Genomic DNA, 16,477 nt, shown 5'->3' on the forward strand with positions numbered 1-16,477 from the left:
TGGAAAGAATGGCAGAAGAAAAATTGACTCACCTTCGCAAAATTTCAGCTGGAGATTTGCCAACTGCAAAAGTCATGAATGTGGTATGTTAGGGGCTTACTTTTCACAGAGCTCCTTCAGTTTCTTCAACTGATTGGCTTGGCACTCCTCAGCTACTTCTGTCAGTTTTTGCACGAGCTGTGAAAATGAAAAGGCACTGTTAACAACATGTGAACCTTGCAGCAGAGTCACTGATGTCCTACTTACCTGAGATCAAGACAGAATGCATAATTTTGCGTTTTCTATATGTAAGACTTGATACCTTCATTTCTAAGTGATTGTATGAATAGGGAACAAGATTAGGCCACTTGGTCCATCGAGCCTGCTCATCTATTCAAACAGGATCTTGTTTGATCCGATTTTAACCTCAATTCTGCATTCCTGCGATAGGATCACCCCAACCATACAGCGATTGAGCTAGAATCTGCTGTCAGAATAATGGTAAAGCTGACGATATTTGCTGTTAATTATACAGAGATAACACAGTGTGGAGCAGGAGGAACACAGCAGGCCAGGCAGCATCAGAGGTGCAGAAAAGCTGACGAAAGCTGAAGAAGGGTCCCGACCTGAAATGTCAGCTTTCCTGCTCCTCTGATGCTGTCTGGCCTGCTGTGTTCATCCAGCTCCACACTGTGTTATCTCTGACTCCAGCATGGGCAGTTTTTACTATCTCTGTTACTTACACATATGTGTTACTGAAACTTCAGAAGAAGAGTAGTTGAGTTGTTGAATGTAGATAACTGTCTGAAGCGTGATTTTCTGCCAGTACTTTTAAGAAAATGACCTCTTGTCCTTGGCTTCATCCCTTTTTGGTCAGGATTTTGCAGCATTTACTAATGAACTGCCTCTCAAAAATGACCCATGGTTAGAGGGTTTGAGCTGTAGGGACAGGCTGAGTTATTTTCCAGGTTATTTTCCCGGAACATCGGAAGCTAAGGGTGACCTTACAGAAGTTTATAAAATCAAGACAGGCATGGATAGGGTGAATAGTCAAGGCCTTTTTCCCAGGATAGGCGAATCCAAAGCTAGAGGGTATAGGTTTAAGGTGAGAGGGGAAATATTTAAAAGGGACCTAAGGGACAATGTTTTCACACAGAGGGTGATGCGTGTGTGGAATGAGCTGCCAGAGGAAGTGGTGGAGGCTGGTACAATTACAACATTTAAAAGGCATCTGGATGGGTACATGAACAGGAAGAGTTAAGAGGGATATGGGCCAAATGCTGGAAAATGAGACAAGATAAATTAAGAATATTGGATTGGCATGGACAAGTTGGATTGGAGGGTCTGTTACCATACTGTATAACTCTATGACTGTAAGACACAATTAATAATTACCATTACATGCATAAGCACTGGAAAAACAATGTGATGGTGTTAATTTCTGTCCACCAACATCACCAGCACTGAACATTGTAAGTGTGTCACCTTATTCCCTCAGACGTATTCTATTTTTGAGGGTGATTTTTTTAAAATTTCTAAACTGTAATTGATGTTCATTCTTAAATATTGCTTAAAAGAGAGACATGTCGTCAAAATTCTTCATCCTTTTTATGTTGGGCCATATACAAAAATTACACATTTCAAATGATAATAATTCACATAACCGAAGAAAAGTGTGCTGATTGGTTGGCAACTTGAATAAAATTGAAGGAAACAGTACCATGGAAGAGGCACTGGTGAACTAGAAACCCTGTAAACTCTGAGGCTATTCAAAGAAAAAGTAACAAGGTTTGAACATATAATTTTCTTGTTTAAAGATAACAGCTCCCTTGGTATGAACATATGTTGCTCCTTGCAAGAATATGTAACACACACTTGGAGCTCAGATGATTATTTGAAATTAGTTGCTCGTGTATCTATCACCACACTCTTGATTGTTCGGCAAGCAGGGACCAATTATGGAATCACATCAAAGAGGAGAAGTTGTGGTTAGGGTTTTGCAAGTGTGGGCTGGTTGAATACAGTCAATGTTTTGCCTCTTACAAACAAGCTAAGGGACATGTTGCTTGGTACAATCAACCAATTAATGTGACATGTAGCCTACATACCTAGTTATCACTTCAGCACTAAAATTCATGTACAGTGTTGCCTCATTGCATGCGAGGCAGAAGGTCTTTTTGGATTGACATCAATACTCATTGTGATAGCTTTAAATTTATCATTCTTGTAAGGAAACATGCTCCTCTTTTCACCAATGATCATCTGATTAAACCAAGTGGACAGAATAAGGACGCAGATTGGTTTTAATCTTATTGAATAGCAAAATACATGCAGCTGAATAATCTAGACCCTTTCCTATGTTTTGGGGTACCACACTTTATTAGAAAGATATAAATGCATTGGATGTGAAACTTCAGCTGTGAGGATAGAGTAAAGAAGCTGGGACTGTTCTCCCTGGAGAAAAGGCGGTTAAGACGAGACCTGCTGGAACTTTTCAAAATTGAGAGAGGGCTGGACAGGGTAGAGAGGGAGAAATTGTTCTGGCCTGTAAAAGCGAAATGAACAAGAGGGTGTAGATGTAAAGCGACCTGCAAACGAAGTCCAGTTGATGGGTTAAATTTTTTTTCATACAGAGAGTAATTAGGATGGGAAATGCACTGCCTGGAAATGTGGTGGAGGCAGGTACAGTTGAGGTTATCAAAGAGGGGCATTGGATGGTTGTTGGGATAGAAATGGTGCATGGGATATGGGGAAAAGGGAGGATACAGGTTCAAGAACAGCTTCTTCCCTGCTGTTACTAGACTTCTGGATGGATTTTTTAAATTTCAAATCTAATACTAATTGTGCAGTTTGTGCACCTTCCCTGCAGCAATAACCTTGTATTCCTCCTTCTGTTCAATCGCTCTGTGCTCTTTGTTTGGTATGATCTGCCTGCACTGCACACAAAACTGAACTATGAGAAAATAATAAATCAAATCAAATCCGACAAGCTAAGAGAGGTGGTGCAAGCACAATGGGCTGAATGGAGCACAATGGGCCAAATGGCTTCTTTCTGCACCATTACAGTTCTGTCATTCTGTGATTCAGGGCCTCTTACAGTTACAGAGTTTGGTAAGAGATTGGAGAAAAGTTGCAGGGTAGTGGGGTGTGTTGGTCCACAGGGAAGATTTGAAAAATAAGATGAAGATGAGATTCTTTCAAAAAAGACTTGTAGAGCACTTTTTGTGACCACCAGCATCTCAAAGAGCCAATGAAGTATGTCTTTGGCTGATTGATGAATAATATGTAGGTCAGGACGCCAGAGATATTGCTTCAAAATAACGCTGGGCTGGAGAGGTGGGGTCCTTTCCATCCACCCAAAAGGACAGTTGGGACCTCTATTTAATATTCCACCTAAACACTGACACCTCTGACTGTGCTGGGAACATCTATCTGGATTTTTGGAAAGACTTGGACCCCCAAAATTCATACACTTAAGGAACAAGTGGATGCTTCCAAGCCTACTCTGCCAATCAGTAAGATCACAGCTGGTCTGATTTTAATCTCAAGTCTACAGTAGTACATATCACCTGATATTCTTTTGTCCCCTTTGGTAATTTGGAAACCTATCTACCTTTGCCTTAAAAATGCCTAATCATTCTGCATTCACTGCTTTTTGAGAAGGGGAATCCCAAAATCCTCTGAGTAAAAAAAAAGTTTCCTCATCTTTGTCTCAAGTTGATGACCACTTATTTTTAAGGGATGACCCCTAGTTCCCACGGTCTCTTACAAGAGGAAACATCCTTTCCATATCCACCTGGTCAAGTCCCCTCAGGATTTGATGTGTTTCAATTTAGTCACCTCTGACTTTTCTGAACTCCTCAGAATACAGGCCGAGTCTGTCTAGCCTTTCCTTATTGCCCAGTCTGCTCATTCTAGGCATAAGTCTAGTAAACCTTCACCAAAGTACTTCCAATGCATTAACATCCTTCTGTACGTATAGGGACCAGTACTGTACACAATAATCGAGATGGCTGATAATTCCGCAAATGTAATGACCTTGAAAACGATTTACATTTTAATTATTTTGAAGACATTTCAGAAAGGCCATTTTTATAACACATCAGTGCGAGTAGCCCAAAGCGATTCACATGCAATGGATGATTTGAGAGCAGTGGAACCGTTGTTACGTAAGCGTTTAGGGCAGAATAGCTCAAAATTCTGCAATTATAATGACCCCACAATTGTTAAAGTCACACTCAAACCTGAGGTCATCTCACATGGTGTTGCCTATGTCCTAACTGGCACCACATAGAACATTACAGCACAGTACAGGCCCTTCGGCCCTCGATGTTGTCCCGACCTGTCATACCGATCTGAAGCCCATCTAACCTACGCTATTCCATGTACGTCCATATGCTTATCCAATGACGTCTTAAATATACCTATTAATTTGTTGCAAATGAAAGAAAAATCTGCATATTAGTACAGAATTTATATTTCCCGTCAGTTCAACTTCATCTATTGGGGAATTCTATTTTGCATAAATGTACCTAAAGTTGGCGTTCTGTTCCCTCACACATTTGCTGACCTCCACGGGCTCCCAGTCAAGCAAAGACTCAATTTTAAAATTCAAATTCTTACTTTTAAGAATGGGAATGGTGTTACCAGAGCTGAAACTCTCCACAAGTTTCCCATCAGGAAATACAGATAATAACATAAGAAACCACAACCAAGAAAACAAACCAAGCTCATTACCAAGACAGTATGTTCAGGAACACGTGAGTTTAGGCACTGTGTCATGCAGTTTTGATAATGCTTTCTGGCTACCTGTCACATCAGAAAAATGTATCTGCTCAACTCGTAAAGGCCAAAAACAGAGCTCAAGCCATGACCAAACCTGAAAAGAAAATGATTGTGGAAGGTGTGTTTGTGAAGTATATTGAAAATGGAGGAGATTGATTTTGGGTTGTGAAGATCTGGGTCTGTAGATATGTCACGTCCAACATGGGAAGGACAGGACGAAGATTGTGTGTGGAATGCATATCTAGAGCTGGTAAAGAAAAGGAGAGATTTGGAGGCACTGTGCACAAAGTTGTACCAATACAACACAGTGAAGAGAAATGGGCAAATGAGACTCCAACTGCTTAAGAAGAATGATATCAGTAGAAAGATATTGAAACCACTAAGTACTGACCAATCTGAGACTGACTAATTTGCTATGAAATTAAACAAATGCAAAATTATTTGTCTCATATTAAAGCCTGATTTAGAGTTCATTTGTTAAGATGAAACCCTCTCACCACTCAGTGAGCACGCCCAGAACTTTTCAATTATTTTGAAGACATTTAACAAAGGCCCTTTTGTAACAGATCTGTGCTCACATGTAACTCGTATGTAATGGATAATTCAACAGCATTTATGACAGAATAGTACCACATTCTGCAACTGTAATGACCCTACAATGATTAAAGTGTCACTTAAACTTGAGGTCATCTCACATGGCATTGCTTGTGCCCTTATTGGGATTGCTTGAATGTGCAGCTTGCAATGCAGAGTGACACCAACAGAGTGAGTTCAGTTCTTGAACTAGAGGATGAAGGACTCTCCTCCTTAACCTTTTCCCTGAGCTCGGGCTGGTGACCCTCTGGTTAAACCACCATCAGTTGTCTCTCTCTCGATCTCCCTAATAAGAAAGCAGCTGTATAGTCCAGTACGGCTACTTGACTGCCACTGAGTTCTATTCCTTTATTGTCCTCACCCTTCCACATGGTAGTGATTACAGTTGTGGGAAGTGCTACCACTTGTTAGTGGTAATGATCCTGCTGGGTACTTGCAAAAGAAGCAAGCTTTTTTACACAGTGAGTGGTTATGGTAGAGAGATATGGGTCAGGAACAGGCAGGTGGCACCAGTTTAGTTTGGGATTATGGTTGGAACAGACTGGTTGGATTGAAGGGTCTGTTTCTATGTTGTGTGATTCTATGACATGGAATGCGCTGTCTGAAAGAGCCAGAATCAAAGAATTCAAGAGGAAACTGGATTATTATCAAAAAGGGAAGGCGTAGAATATTCTGAAAAAGAGTCACATCAGACTCGAAATGTTAATTCTGCTTTCTCTCTCCACTGATGCTGCCAGACCTGCTGAGTTTCTCCAGCAGTTGCAGCTTTTGCTTCAGATTTCCAGCATCTGCAGCTCTTGGTTTTATTTACATTAGGGGTGTATAAACTGTTACCGGGATTATGATACAGGAATGGCAGAAGTCGAACCGTTCGGTCGGAGAGCTGCGGCAGACACAATGGGCTGACTGGCCTCTATCAGTGCTACATTTCTGTCATTCCGTGTGGCCAACAGAAATACTGAACTGAGGACCAGTGAATATGTACACATGCGCTGGGAAACAAAACTCAGAGTAACACCTGTTTAACATGCTCCCGCTTCTGGTATTTTTCACTGTAATACTGCTCCTGTCTCAGGTTTAACAGTTGCTGCTGCTGTTGTTCTTTGAGTTCTGCTAATTTCTGCGTCATCTCCACATCAAGGGCAGAAAGTTCTTGCTCGACGCTGGAATTGGGATGCTCTGGACTCGCTGATTCAAGCCTGTCAGTTCAAAAACAGAAACCGTATCACATCAAAGCAAAATCAACTCCAAATATCTTTTTTCATGCCTGCTCATTTGTATTTGAGACTGTATTATATGTGCAGAACACCTCAATAGGCAACTGATTGACAAAGACTAGATTAAGAAACCTTTGTTACACTCAGCTCAAATGAGAAAACCCAGTTAAACTATGAATCAATTTCCTCTTGCTGTGACTGGCCTTTTTCAATTCTCTTTCATGTTCCCCAGCACCAATGATGGCCTGCCTTTCTAATGTCATGAATATTTCCTTGTTAGTTTGAAAAAAAAATGGTTTTTTCCCCAATTGAAATGATACGAAAGAGTTTCCTGCCAATTTTAGACTTTTTAAAAATCCTCATTCCCATTTTCAAATCTCTTTTTTTGCCATGCTTGTCTGTCTCCATGGTATGCTCTCACCCTGCAGGCCTTCGAAAGTGACCTGTAATTCCCCAAGTTTGGTGGCCCATCCATCTGATTTTCATCACACCGACATTAGCTGGTGCTCATTCAGCCACCTAGAACCTGAGCTCTGTTATTTCCTAACTTCACTTCACCATCACCAGGTCAAAGTCCTGGAATTTCCTCCCTCAGGGCAAGGTGGGTCAACCTACAGCATGTGGACTGCAGTGGTTCAAGAAGACAGCTCACCACCACCTTCTCAAGGGGCACTGAGGGATGGGCAATAAAAATGGTGACCCAGCCACATCTCGTGAATGAATAGAGAGAAAAAAAAGTCCGCTCTGCCTTTCTTTCTATCTCTCTCTCTCTTTCAGAGATGCCATGGATTTTTCCTCATCTTTGCTGACATCTCCTTATGTTGCTAAACTTCAAAGACAGTCCAATACTATCTTTCCCAAACATTGTGTAACGTTTTGCAGTGTTAGAGAAAAGCACATGGCAATTCTTGATACCAGCCGATTCACTATGATTACTTTGAAACAGGTTTGACATTCTCTGGAGAGAATGTATGAAACAGCAAGTGCCAGTCAAATATGGAGAAGGGAGAAGTAAGTGTGGTCATAGAGTAATAGAGTCATGCAGCACAGAACCAGACCCTTCGGTCCAACCAGTCCATGCTGAATGTAATCCCAAACTGAACTAGTCCCACCTGCCTGCTCTTGACCCATATCCCTCCAAATCTTTCCTATTCATGTATCCACCCAAATACCTTTTAAACATTGGAATTGTACCCACATCCACCACTCCCTCAGGAAGTTCATTCCACATGCAAACGACCATCTGCATAAAAGATTTGTCCCTCACGTCTTTTTTAAATCTCTCTCTTCTCACCTTAAAATATGCCCCGGAGTCTTGAAATTCCCCATGTTATGGAAAAGACAACTACCATTAACTCCTTCTCTATCTGTCATTATTTTATAAACTTCTATCAGGTCACCTCTCAACCTCTTACACTCCAGTGAAAGAAGTCCTGGCCTTTCCTTCTAACGCAAACCTTCCATACCTGGCAACGTCCCGGTAAATCTCTTCCGAATCCTCTCTAGCTGGATAATATCCTCCCTATCATTGGGCGAACTCATTAGTTACACAAGAACACAGCCATGTGGGTTTAACCAAATGAAACATGTTGTTAAAATTGAAAATCTGGAGCTAAAGGAGAATATGCTGGAAGATACAACAGATGTGACAGAATCTGAAAGAATAAAGAATGCGTTAGAGAGTCATACAATTGTATAACACAGAAACAGACCCTTTCGTCCAACTTGTCCATGACAACCAGATATCCAAAATTCATCTTGTTTCATTTGCCAGCGTTGGGCTCATAACCCTCTAAACCTTTCCTATTCTTATGCCCATCCAGATGCCTTTTAAATATTATAATTATACCAGCCTCTACCACTTCTGACAGCTCATTCCATACATGCACCACACTTTGTGTGAAAAAGTTGCCCCTTAGGTCCCTTTTAAATCTTTCCCCTCTCACCTTAAACCTAACCCTGTTATGACGTCAAGATGCTTGTGCTGGATTGGGATAGAGAAAGTCATAAGTCATACAGCATCAGGTTATCGTCCAACAGGTTTGTTTAAAATCACAAGCTTTTGAAGCACTGCCCCTTCATCGGGATTCTACCTAACAATGGAGCAGTGCTCTGGAAGCTTGTGATTTTTAATAAACCTGTTGGACCATAACTTGATGCGGTGTGACTTTTGACTTTGTCTGTTGCCTCGTGATTTGGACTCCCCTACCCTGGGTTAATGCAGCCTGTGGATTAAAAGGAGCACACGCAAACTCATCAATGTTGCTCAAGAATCATTGGGGCTAATTGTAACTTGCTGGATGAGCAATGACTGGTATAGTACATTGATGAAAATGGTCCAACAGGACCACTGGAGTGTTATGGCACAGATAAAAGCCCATTCTGCCCATTGTTGGCCAGGAAGAAAAAGTGGGTGCCCATTCTAATGCCACCTTCCAGCACCTGCCCCATAGCCTCGCTGGTTCCTGCAGATCCAAAACCCCCTTAAATGGGAAGTGAATTCCAGATACACACCACCCTCTAGTTACAGAAGGAACTGCAGATGCTGGAGAATCTGAGACAATAAGGTGTAGAGCTGAATGAAAACAGCAGGCCAAGCAGTATCAGAGGAGCAGTAAGGCTGACGTTTCGGGCCTCTCCACCTATCTTCCCCTCGATCCATCTTCTATCCGCCTCCCCCTCTCTCCCTATTTATTCCACAACCCCCTTCCCCTCCCCCATTTCCGAAGAAGGGTCTAGGCCCGAAACGTCAGCCTTCCTTCTCTGATGCTGCTTGGCCTGCTGTGTTCATCCAGCTCTACACCTTGTTATCCCACCTTCTAGTTAATCACGTTTTCTCTGGAATCCCCTCTAATTTACTATCAAACTCTGTCAATCTGTGTCCCCTGGTAACCAAATACTCTGTTGGGAAAAATAGGTCCTTTCCTGTCTACTCTACCCGTGCTGTTCGTTACACTGTGCAACTTCATTAAATAATCCCTCAGCCTCCACTGTTCTAAGGAAAAACAATCTTGGGCTAACCTCAAAGCTGCAACTTTCAGGCCTGATCAACATTGTCATAAATCTCCTCTGTACTCTCTCCAGAGCGATTATGTCCCTTCTATAACGCAACGACCAGAACTGCGGACAAATCTTCAGCAGTGATCAAAGCAGTTCCAGCATTAGCACCCTGCTTATGTCTTCTACATCTTGTCAATCTTTCCTGATACCTCCCAGGATGTGTCCTTTAATGTCTTGCACTTCCTTCTCAATGTCCTCCTGTTTATTGTGTATTTCTTGTGCTTTGTTTTACCCTCCCCAAATGCATTACCTCAAGTTTCTCCATACTGACCTCCATTAACCACTTATCTGCTCACCCCAACTTTTTGACAATCAACAACACAGTCAATTTTTGCATCATTCACAAAGATCCCACTGAAGCTTCCCACATTTAAGCCCAATTATTAAAAATAATTACCATAATAATAAATTGCTTGACTCTATGGGTTAATTTTTTACAACGACAAAACACATTGTAAGTTAAGAAACAGATATTACAGGGCAGCTTCAGATGATATAGCAAGCAGAGTTGCATACAACATGGGCACAGCATATGGAATGTTAATGGTGACCTCTCTTAAAGGCATAGTGCACATAAAACATTAACCGTTAGGCACCTGTTCTATCCTCCTCCTAATGATCCATTCCCCACAGTGAAAAAGGCAAATTAATACAGCAATTAGGTTTTGGAGACAGCTTTCACTGCAGAATTATTTGGATCACCTTCCAGCAAGGATTGAAAGATCTCCAAGGAATTTGGCACCAGACGAACTTGCTGCAAGAAAAAACAGAAACAGAAGTTGCTGGAAAAGCTCAGCAGGTCTGGCAGCATCTGTGAAGAAAAATATCAGAATTAATGTGTCAGGTCCGGTGACCGTTCTTCAGGATCACCGCACCCGAAACGTTAACTCTGTTTTTCCTTCGCAGATGCTGCGAGACCTGCTGAGCTTTTCCAGCAGCCTCTTTTTTTGTTCCTGATTGACAGCATCCGCAGTTCTTTCGATTTTTATTTTGTTGCAAGAAGAGCTCCTGATGGGATTTCCATGCACGTTTGAATGTTTTTTTTATCATAGTGCAGAGCTGCTGCGTTGCTGTTAGTGCGTGTTTGAATGTCCGGACTGACACAAACGTGTGTGAGCTGCGTCTTTTCGCAAGACTCCAAAAATCTCCGAATGGGAATTTGAGGGAAGTGCCTGGCCACAAGATGGAGCTGCATTGCAGGGAAACCAGAGAAGTTTATAAATATTTGAGTCACCTTTTACGGTCCTGATACGTTGATTAGATTAATTAGAAAGGTAAATGGGATTGGGCTCACACTAAGCTCTCCAATTCTATACTGGAATTGATTGCGGTGTGGAGAATTACAATTTAAAATGTAATTTAATATTGAGTCCTGTGCTTTATTGCGACAAGTGACATACATCGATACACTGGAAAGAATGGGAATATGTTGACACTTTGCCCAATTTGGAATTCCCGGCGGCTTGGCGAGCTCATGGTTCCCTGTTGGTTTCTCTATGGCAAGGCTGTAACCAGTTGGTGTCAGCACAGCAGGCTCTATAATTCCAAATGTCACCCCACATTCTGCCCCAGCCTGTGCACATAGTGGGACGACTGTGCCCCCAGGAAGGAATTATGGGCCTAAATTACCTTATTTCAGCCTGCTCATGCAAAACTTTTACTGAGCTGCAAGGCACCCACACACTCACTGGAAGTCACTTCAGGCTGGATCTTATCATTTCTTTGGGCTAGTTGCGTTGAGTTTTTGGAGGGGGTCAAAGCCTGGCAGCATTTCTCGCCATACCTGCCCGAACGTGGCTTACTAACCACTGACCCTGCCTCTACGGCATCCCTCACATCTGATCCTACCCCTGTCTTTCCCACAGCAACTGGCCACTCAGTGGATATCCGCTGAACGATGGGCAGACCTTGTGTCCCCAGACGAGCGTTGGCAATCCAGCATTGCCCCGCACCAGCACGGTGATGCCACGAAGCCACGGTGCACGCAGCACACAGCTGGTACTCCCCCTTACCCTCGTCACCACTTGACCACTGGGCCACCCCTTTCCCCTGTCCTTCAATACATTCCATATGAAGACTCTCTCTGGGTCCCCACTACTCTTATGCAGTGCCCAGCAATTAACAGGCCGAGCCTGATAACCCTTTTACAGAAGAGTCTGAAGGGGAGTTATACCAGAAGTGAAACGTTAACACTGTCTCTCCACAGGTGCCTGCTGAGTTTCTCCAGCATTCTCCACGTTTGTTTCAGATTTCCAGCATGTGCAGTATTTTGCTTTTATTGTAGTAGAGAAAGATCATTGAGCCTACCTCACCAGGCAATATGTTAGAAAATGGGATAGAGTCACAGAATCCTTACAGAGCGGACACAGGCCCTTCAGCCTAAGAAGTCCACACTGATCCTCAGGGCATCCCACCCAGAACCATCCCCTTTAACCCACCTAATCTACACATCCCTGAACACTACGGGCAATTTAGCATGGCCAATCCACCTAGCCTGCACATCTTTGGACCATGGGAGGAAACTGGAGCATCTGGGAGGAAACCCGCAGAGACATGGGGAGAATGTGCAAACTCCTCACAGACGGTCGCCCGAGGGTGGATTCAAACCCAGGATCCGGGCGCTTTGAGGCAGCAGAGCTAACCACTAAGCCAACAAGGTGTAGAGCCGGATGAACACAGCAGGCCAAGCAGCAACGGAGGAGCAGGAAGGCTGACATTTCAGGCCTAGACCCTTCATTTTGGTCTAGGCCCGAAACATCAGCCCTCCTGCTCCTCTGATGCTGCTTGGCCTGCTGTGCTCATCCAGCTCTACACCTTGTTATCTCAGATTCTCCAGCATCTGCAGTTCCTACTATCTCTCTAACCACTGAGCCATCATGCCGCCCTATAAAAAGGAGCAGAAGAAGGCCATTTGGTCTATCAAGCCTGATCCTCCCTTCAGTTAGATCATGGTCTATCATTGAGGTGGCTGCCATTTCCTACATTACTCTTTGATGCCTTTCATAGACAGAAATCTATCAATATCTTTCACTTGATCGAGCCTGCACAGCATTCTGCATGACAAAATTCCAAAAATGACCACCCTGGGTTAAGAAATGCCTCCTAATCTCAGTCCTCTGTGGCACACTTCTCATTCTGAGATTATCACCTGATTTGAGAACAATTGTACAGCCAGGATAAGTCATCCATCCTGCATCTTCCCTTCACACCCTGCAAGATCATGGCTGTTTTGAGGTAGCCCTAACTCCACCTTTCTGTTCCACTGCCTCTTGTAACCTTCAACATCCTTGTCAATAAACAAACATTCATTCCCCTCCAACACTGATGCTCAGTACTACTCATCATCTACACGATGCACTGCAAAAATTTATCAAGGCTCCTTAGGCAGCACCTTCCAGACCCACAACCACTTCCATCTGGAAAGATAAGGGCAGCAGATACATGAGGACACCACCAGCTGCAAATTCTTCTCCAAGCCACTCACCATCCTGACTTGGAAATACATAGCCATTCCTTCTTGGATCAAAATCCTGGAACTTACCCATCCTGCTCCCCCACCAACACCCCCCAACCCCTGACCCCGCCACTCTGGAGCCCTCAACTAAAGGCATCGTGTGACTACCTGCACCCAACTGGCTGCAGTGGGTCAAGAAGGCAGCTCACCTTCTCAAAGGCAAACAGGGATGGGCAATAAATGCTGGCCCAGGCAGAGGTTCCCATGTCCTGTGAGTAGATTAAAAAGAAAAGAACGTCCTCCGTATCTCTGACTCAAACAAGAGGCAACTTATTCTGAAATTGTAGTGTGGTCCAAGATTTTTTAACCAGGCAAGGCTGAAAGGATAGTGACCAAGCCACAAAGGATCTCTAGTAGTTTGGGGTGACACGGTGGCTCAGTGGTCAGCACTGCTGCCTCACAGCACCAGGGACCTGGGCTCAAATCCACCCTCAGGCAACTATCTGTGTGGAGTTTGCACATTCTCCCTGTGTCTGCATGGGCTTCCTCGGGGTACACTGTTTTCCTCCCACAATTCAGATATGCAGCTGAGATGTTTTGGCCATGCTAAATTGCCTGTAGTGGTCAGGGATGTGTAGATTAGGTGGGTTTTAGGGAATGAGTCTGGGTGGGATGCTCTGAGGGTCAGTATGGACATGTTGGGCCAAAGGCCCTATTTCCACACTGTAGGGATTGTATGATCTATGATCATTATGATGTGATTCTCAAATGAGAAATGTTGAATGTTTCTGTCACACGATGGGAAGATTTTGAAGAAATAAACGCAGACATTTGGAATGTACAGAGATAATGGGCCAGGTAGAGGAAACACCAATGTAGGCAGATCTACCAATTAACTTCACTCATTATATTTTAAAAAATGATGACCAAAACAAGATGCCAGGTCTGAAGAATGCTGACTGAATGAACTTATCCAGGCCTGATGTGATAGAAATTTGAAAGCACTTCAAATGAGCAACACAATATCACAGACCATTGATCGCCATCCTTGTGAAGCAGCGTATAATTGTGTAATCCTTGATCAAAGGCATGGGAGTGCTGTTAATACATTAAGTAGTGATTGCGTCCACTCATTTTCACAAAGGTTTATGTGTCACATTGTAATATCTCACTTCCTTTCCCCTGTATAATGTACTGCAATGATGATGTATGAATTTCTGTCTTACAGCTTCATCTAATGAACTCAAATTTTATTTTCCCTAATAAAACAAATGCCACTGCATCAATCATTCAATCACGAGCCAGCATAGAAATCACAAGCTCAGATTCAAGAACAGCTTCTTCCCCACTGTTATCAGACTTATGAACAGACCTCTCATATATTAGAGTTGATCTTTGTCTGCACCTTCTCGGTAGCTGTAACACTATTTTTTGCATTCTGTTCTATTACCCTGATGTCCTTTTGTAAGGTATGATTTATCTGGATGACACATAAAACAATACTTTTCGCTGTACCTCTGTTCATGTGACAATAAAGAAGCAAATCAAATTAAAAATCAGGCAAGAGACCCTTCTTAATCAGCTTCAGTTAAATGAAGAAAAAGGGCAAACTAATTAAAATTCTACTCTACAATCTTTTTCCCATCAGCAATTATTCCCCCCTCTGTCCCCTGCCACCACAGACTGTTGACTCTCAAAATAAAAGTTGCTGAAAAGCATTTAAAAATACAACTTTGATGATATTAGAACCATGATGAAGTTTTCAATTGTGCTTTTTGAATGCTGTTCAACTGGGGCCTTGGCATGTATCAGATGCTGGGCTTGTACTTCAGGTGTTCCCCTTGTGTTAGTCGAAGGGAATCACCACCTGTACCTGCACTTGCAATTCTCAGAGTTGCCCATTTTCAAGGCTAACCAGTCCCATTCTGTATCTCAAAGCACAAGGACAGAACATACTAGGAACACTGCCAGCTGCAGGTTCCCCTCTGAGCCACTCGCCTTGGAAATATATAACAATTGGTTCTCATGGCCACTGTCACTGGAAGTGTATATTCCTGAATGATTCACTAAATTTGGATTCCACCAACTGCAGTGGTGGGATGTGAACCCACATCCACAGAAGCAGCGGACTGGCCTCTGGATTATCAACCCAAGCCGCCTTGCCACCTCACAGCCATCTCACATTTTGCTTTTGCATCCAGCACCCACAATGAAACATTTGCTTAAATATCTGTGGTGATGTTACCAAAGAAGGGCTCTTTGAGAAGATTCACTGATGCTGAGAGTGTGCGGTGTCCATGTTATTAGAGGCACAATTGAGGGTGACCTATCTGTGAATGGTGTTGCAGTTCCCTTACTCAGCAAGATCCAAACCAGTTCACCCAACAATACTTTATCGAAATCAGCACATTCATGTTAATCACTCTCCCTTTTGGTGGTATCCCTTTCTGTAAAGGTATGCTGTCTTTATTCATAATTATGGGATGGATTTTCAGACAGAACCTGTGCTGTGAATAAATGTGTGATGACAACTGAGATAGCAGCTCAGCAAAGCAATTATTTAGAGATTGTACTATTTATCCACATGGTGATTTTCTACTCTTCATTTCACACTGGAAACCTTTATTATCCAGTGTAGAGTCACAAGGTTCATCTCGTGCTGTGAACTGGCAATATCTGATATATTATCCCTCAAGGTGCCAAAATCCCAAGTTGGCCACGAGACGGATTCAAACCAAATGTCTGAGAAAAGGGTTTTCGGGATGGCCAGTTGTGAGCTCAGTCTGAAATGTGGCTTATTCCCACAAAAGACTTCACCTTATTTTCCAGCAGCTTGTAACATAAATTACTTCAACACATACTGCCTCTCTTATGTGAGGAAAGGCGAGAGCAGTCAGTTTTAACAGTGGGAAAAAAATGGCTCACTGGATCGACCAGGAATTTAAAATAAAAAGGCATTATTGCTTTCCATTACTGTGAAAGTGAACTACGACAAAGACATTTCTAAACCCATACCCCTTAAAATTATTTAAACATAGGCCAACAAAGGTTTAATTTATTTCAAGGGAAATAGTTCAGCAAGAGGTCAGACAGCACACACTGTCCCATTGTTAGAAGTATTTGAGAATGGTTCACCTACCTCTTCTTACCATCTTTCTTTGCTGATTTTTCCAGAAGTACCCTGCGCCTCAAGTAATCGCTCTGAAACTCGCTGGATTTCGCCGTGTGTTCTTTGATCAAGTCAGTGGTTTTCTTGTGGTGTTTCTTCACCAGCTCCTTCATTTCTTTGTAGTGCTTCTTCTGAAGTTTCACAAATGCTTTCTGCTGCCTTAGCTCTTCCACGGTCTGGGCTTCCACCTCTGCAGCAGTTTACAGAAACCAATGGATC

At 42.9% G+C, this 16,477-nt stretch overlaps 1 protein-coding gene across 2 annotated transcripts in view; it reads right to left on the reverse strand.

The window, feature by feature from the left end:
* The window catches only part of LOC125454822 (1-phosphatidylinositol 4,5-bisphosphate phosphodiesterase beta-1), a 690,999-nt gene that overhangs the window by 50,316 nt on the left and 624,206 nt on the right, over window positions 1–16,477 (reverse strand). For both annotated transcript variants that reach the window (XM_059648337.1, XM_059648338.1), the window contains exons 26-28: window positions 16,229–16,448; window positions 6,377–6,557; window positions 101–177 (exon numbers count right to left, since the gene is read on the reverse strand). In XM_059648337.1, the coding sequence (XP_059504320.1) occupies window positions 101–177; window positions 6,377–6,557; window positions 16,229–16,448 (478 nt within the window). The remainder of the gene's footprint in view (window positions 1–100; window positions 178–6,376; window positions 6,558–16,228; window positions 16,449–16,477) is intronic.

The sequence above is a fragment of the Stegostoma tigrinum genome, chromosome 9 (assembly GCF_030684315.1).
Source record: "Stegostoma tigrinum isolate sSteTig4 chromosome 9, sSteTig4.hap1, whole genome shotgun sequence".
Classification (NCBI taxonomy): Eukaryota; Metazoa; Chordata; class Chondrichthyes; order Orectolobiformes; family Stegostomatidae; genus Stegostoma; species Stegostoma tigrinum.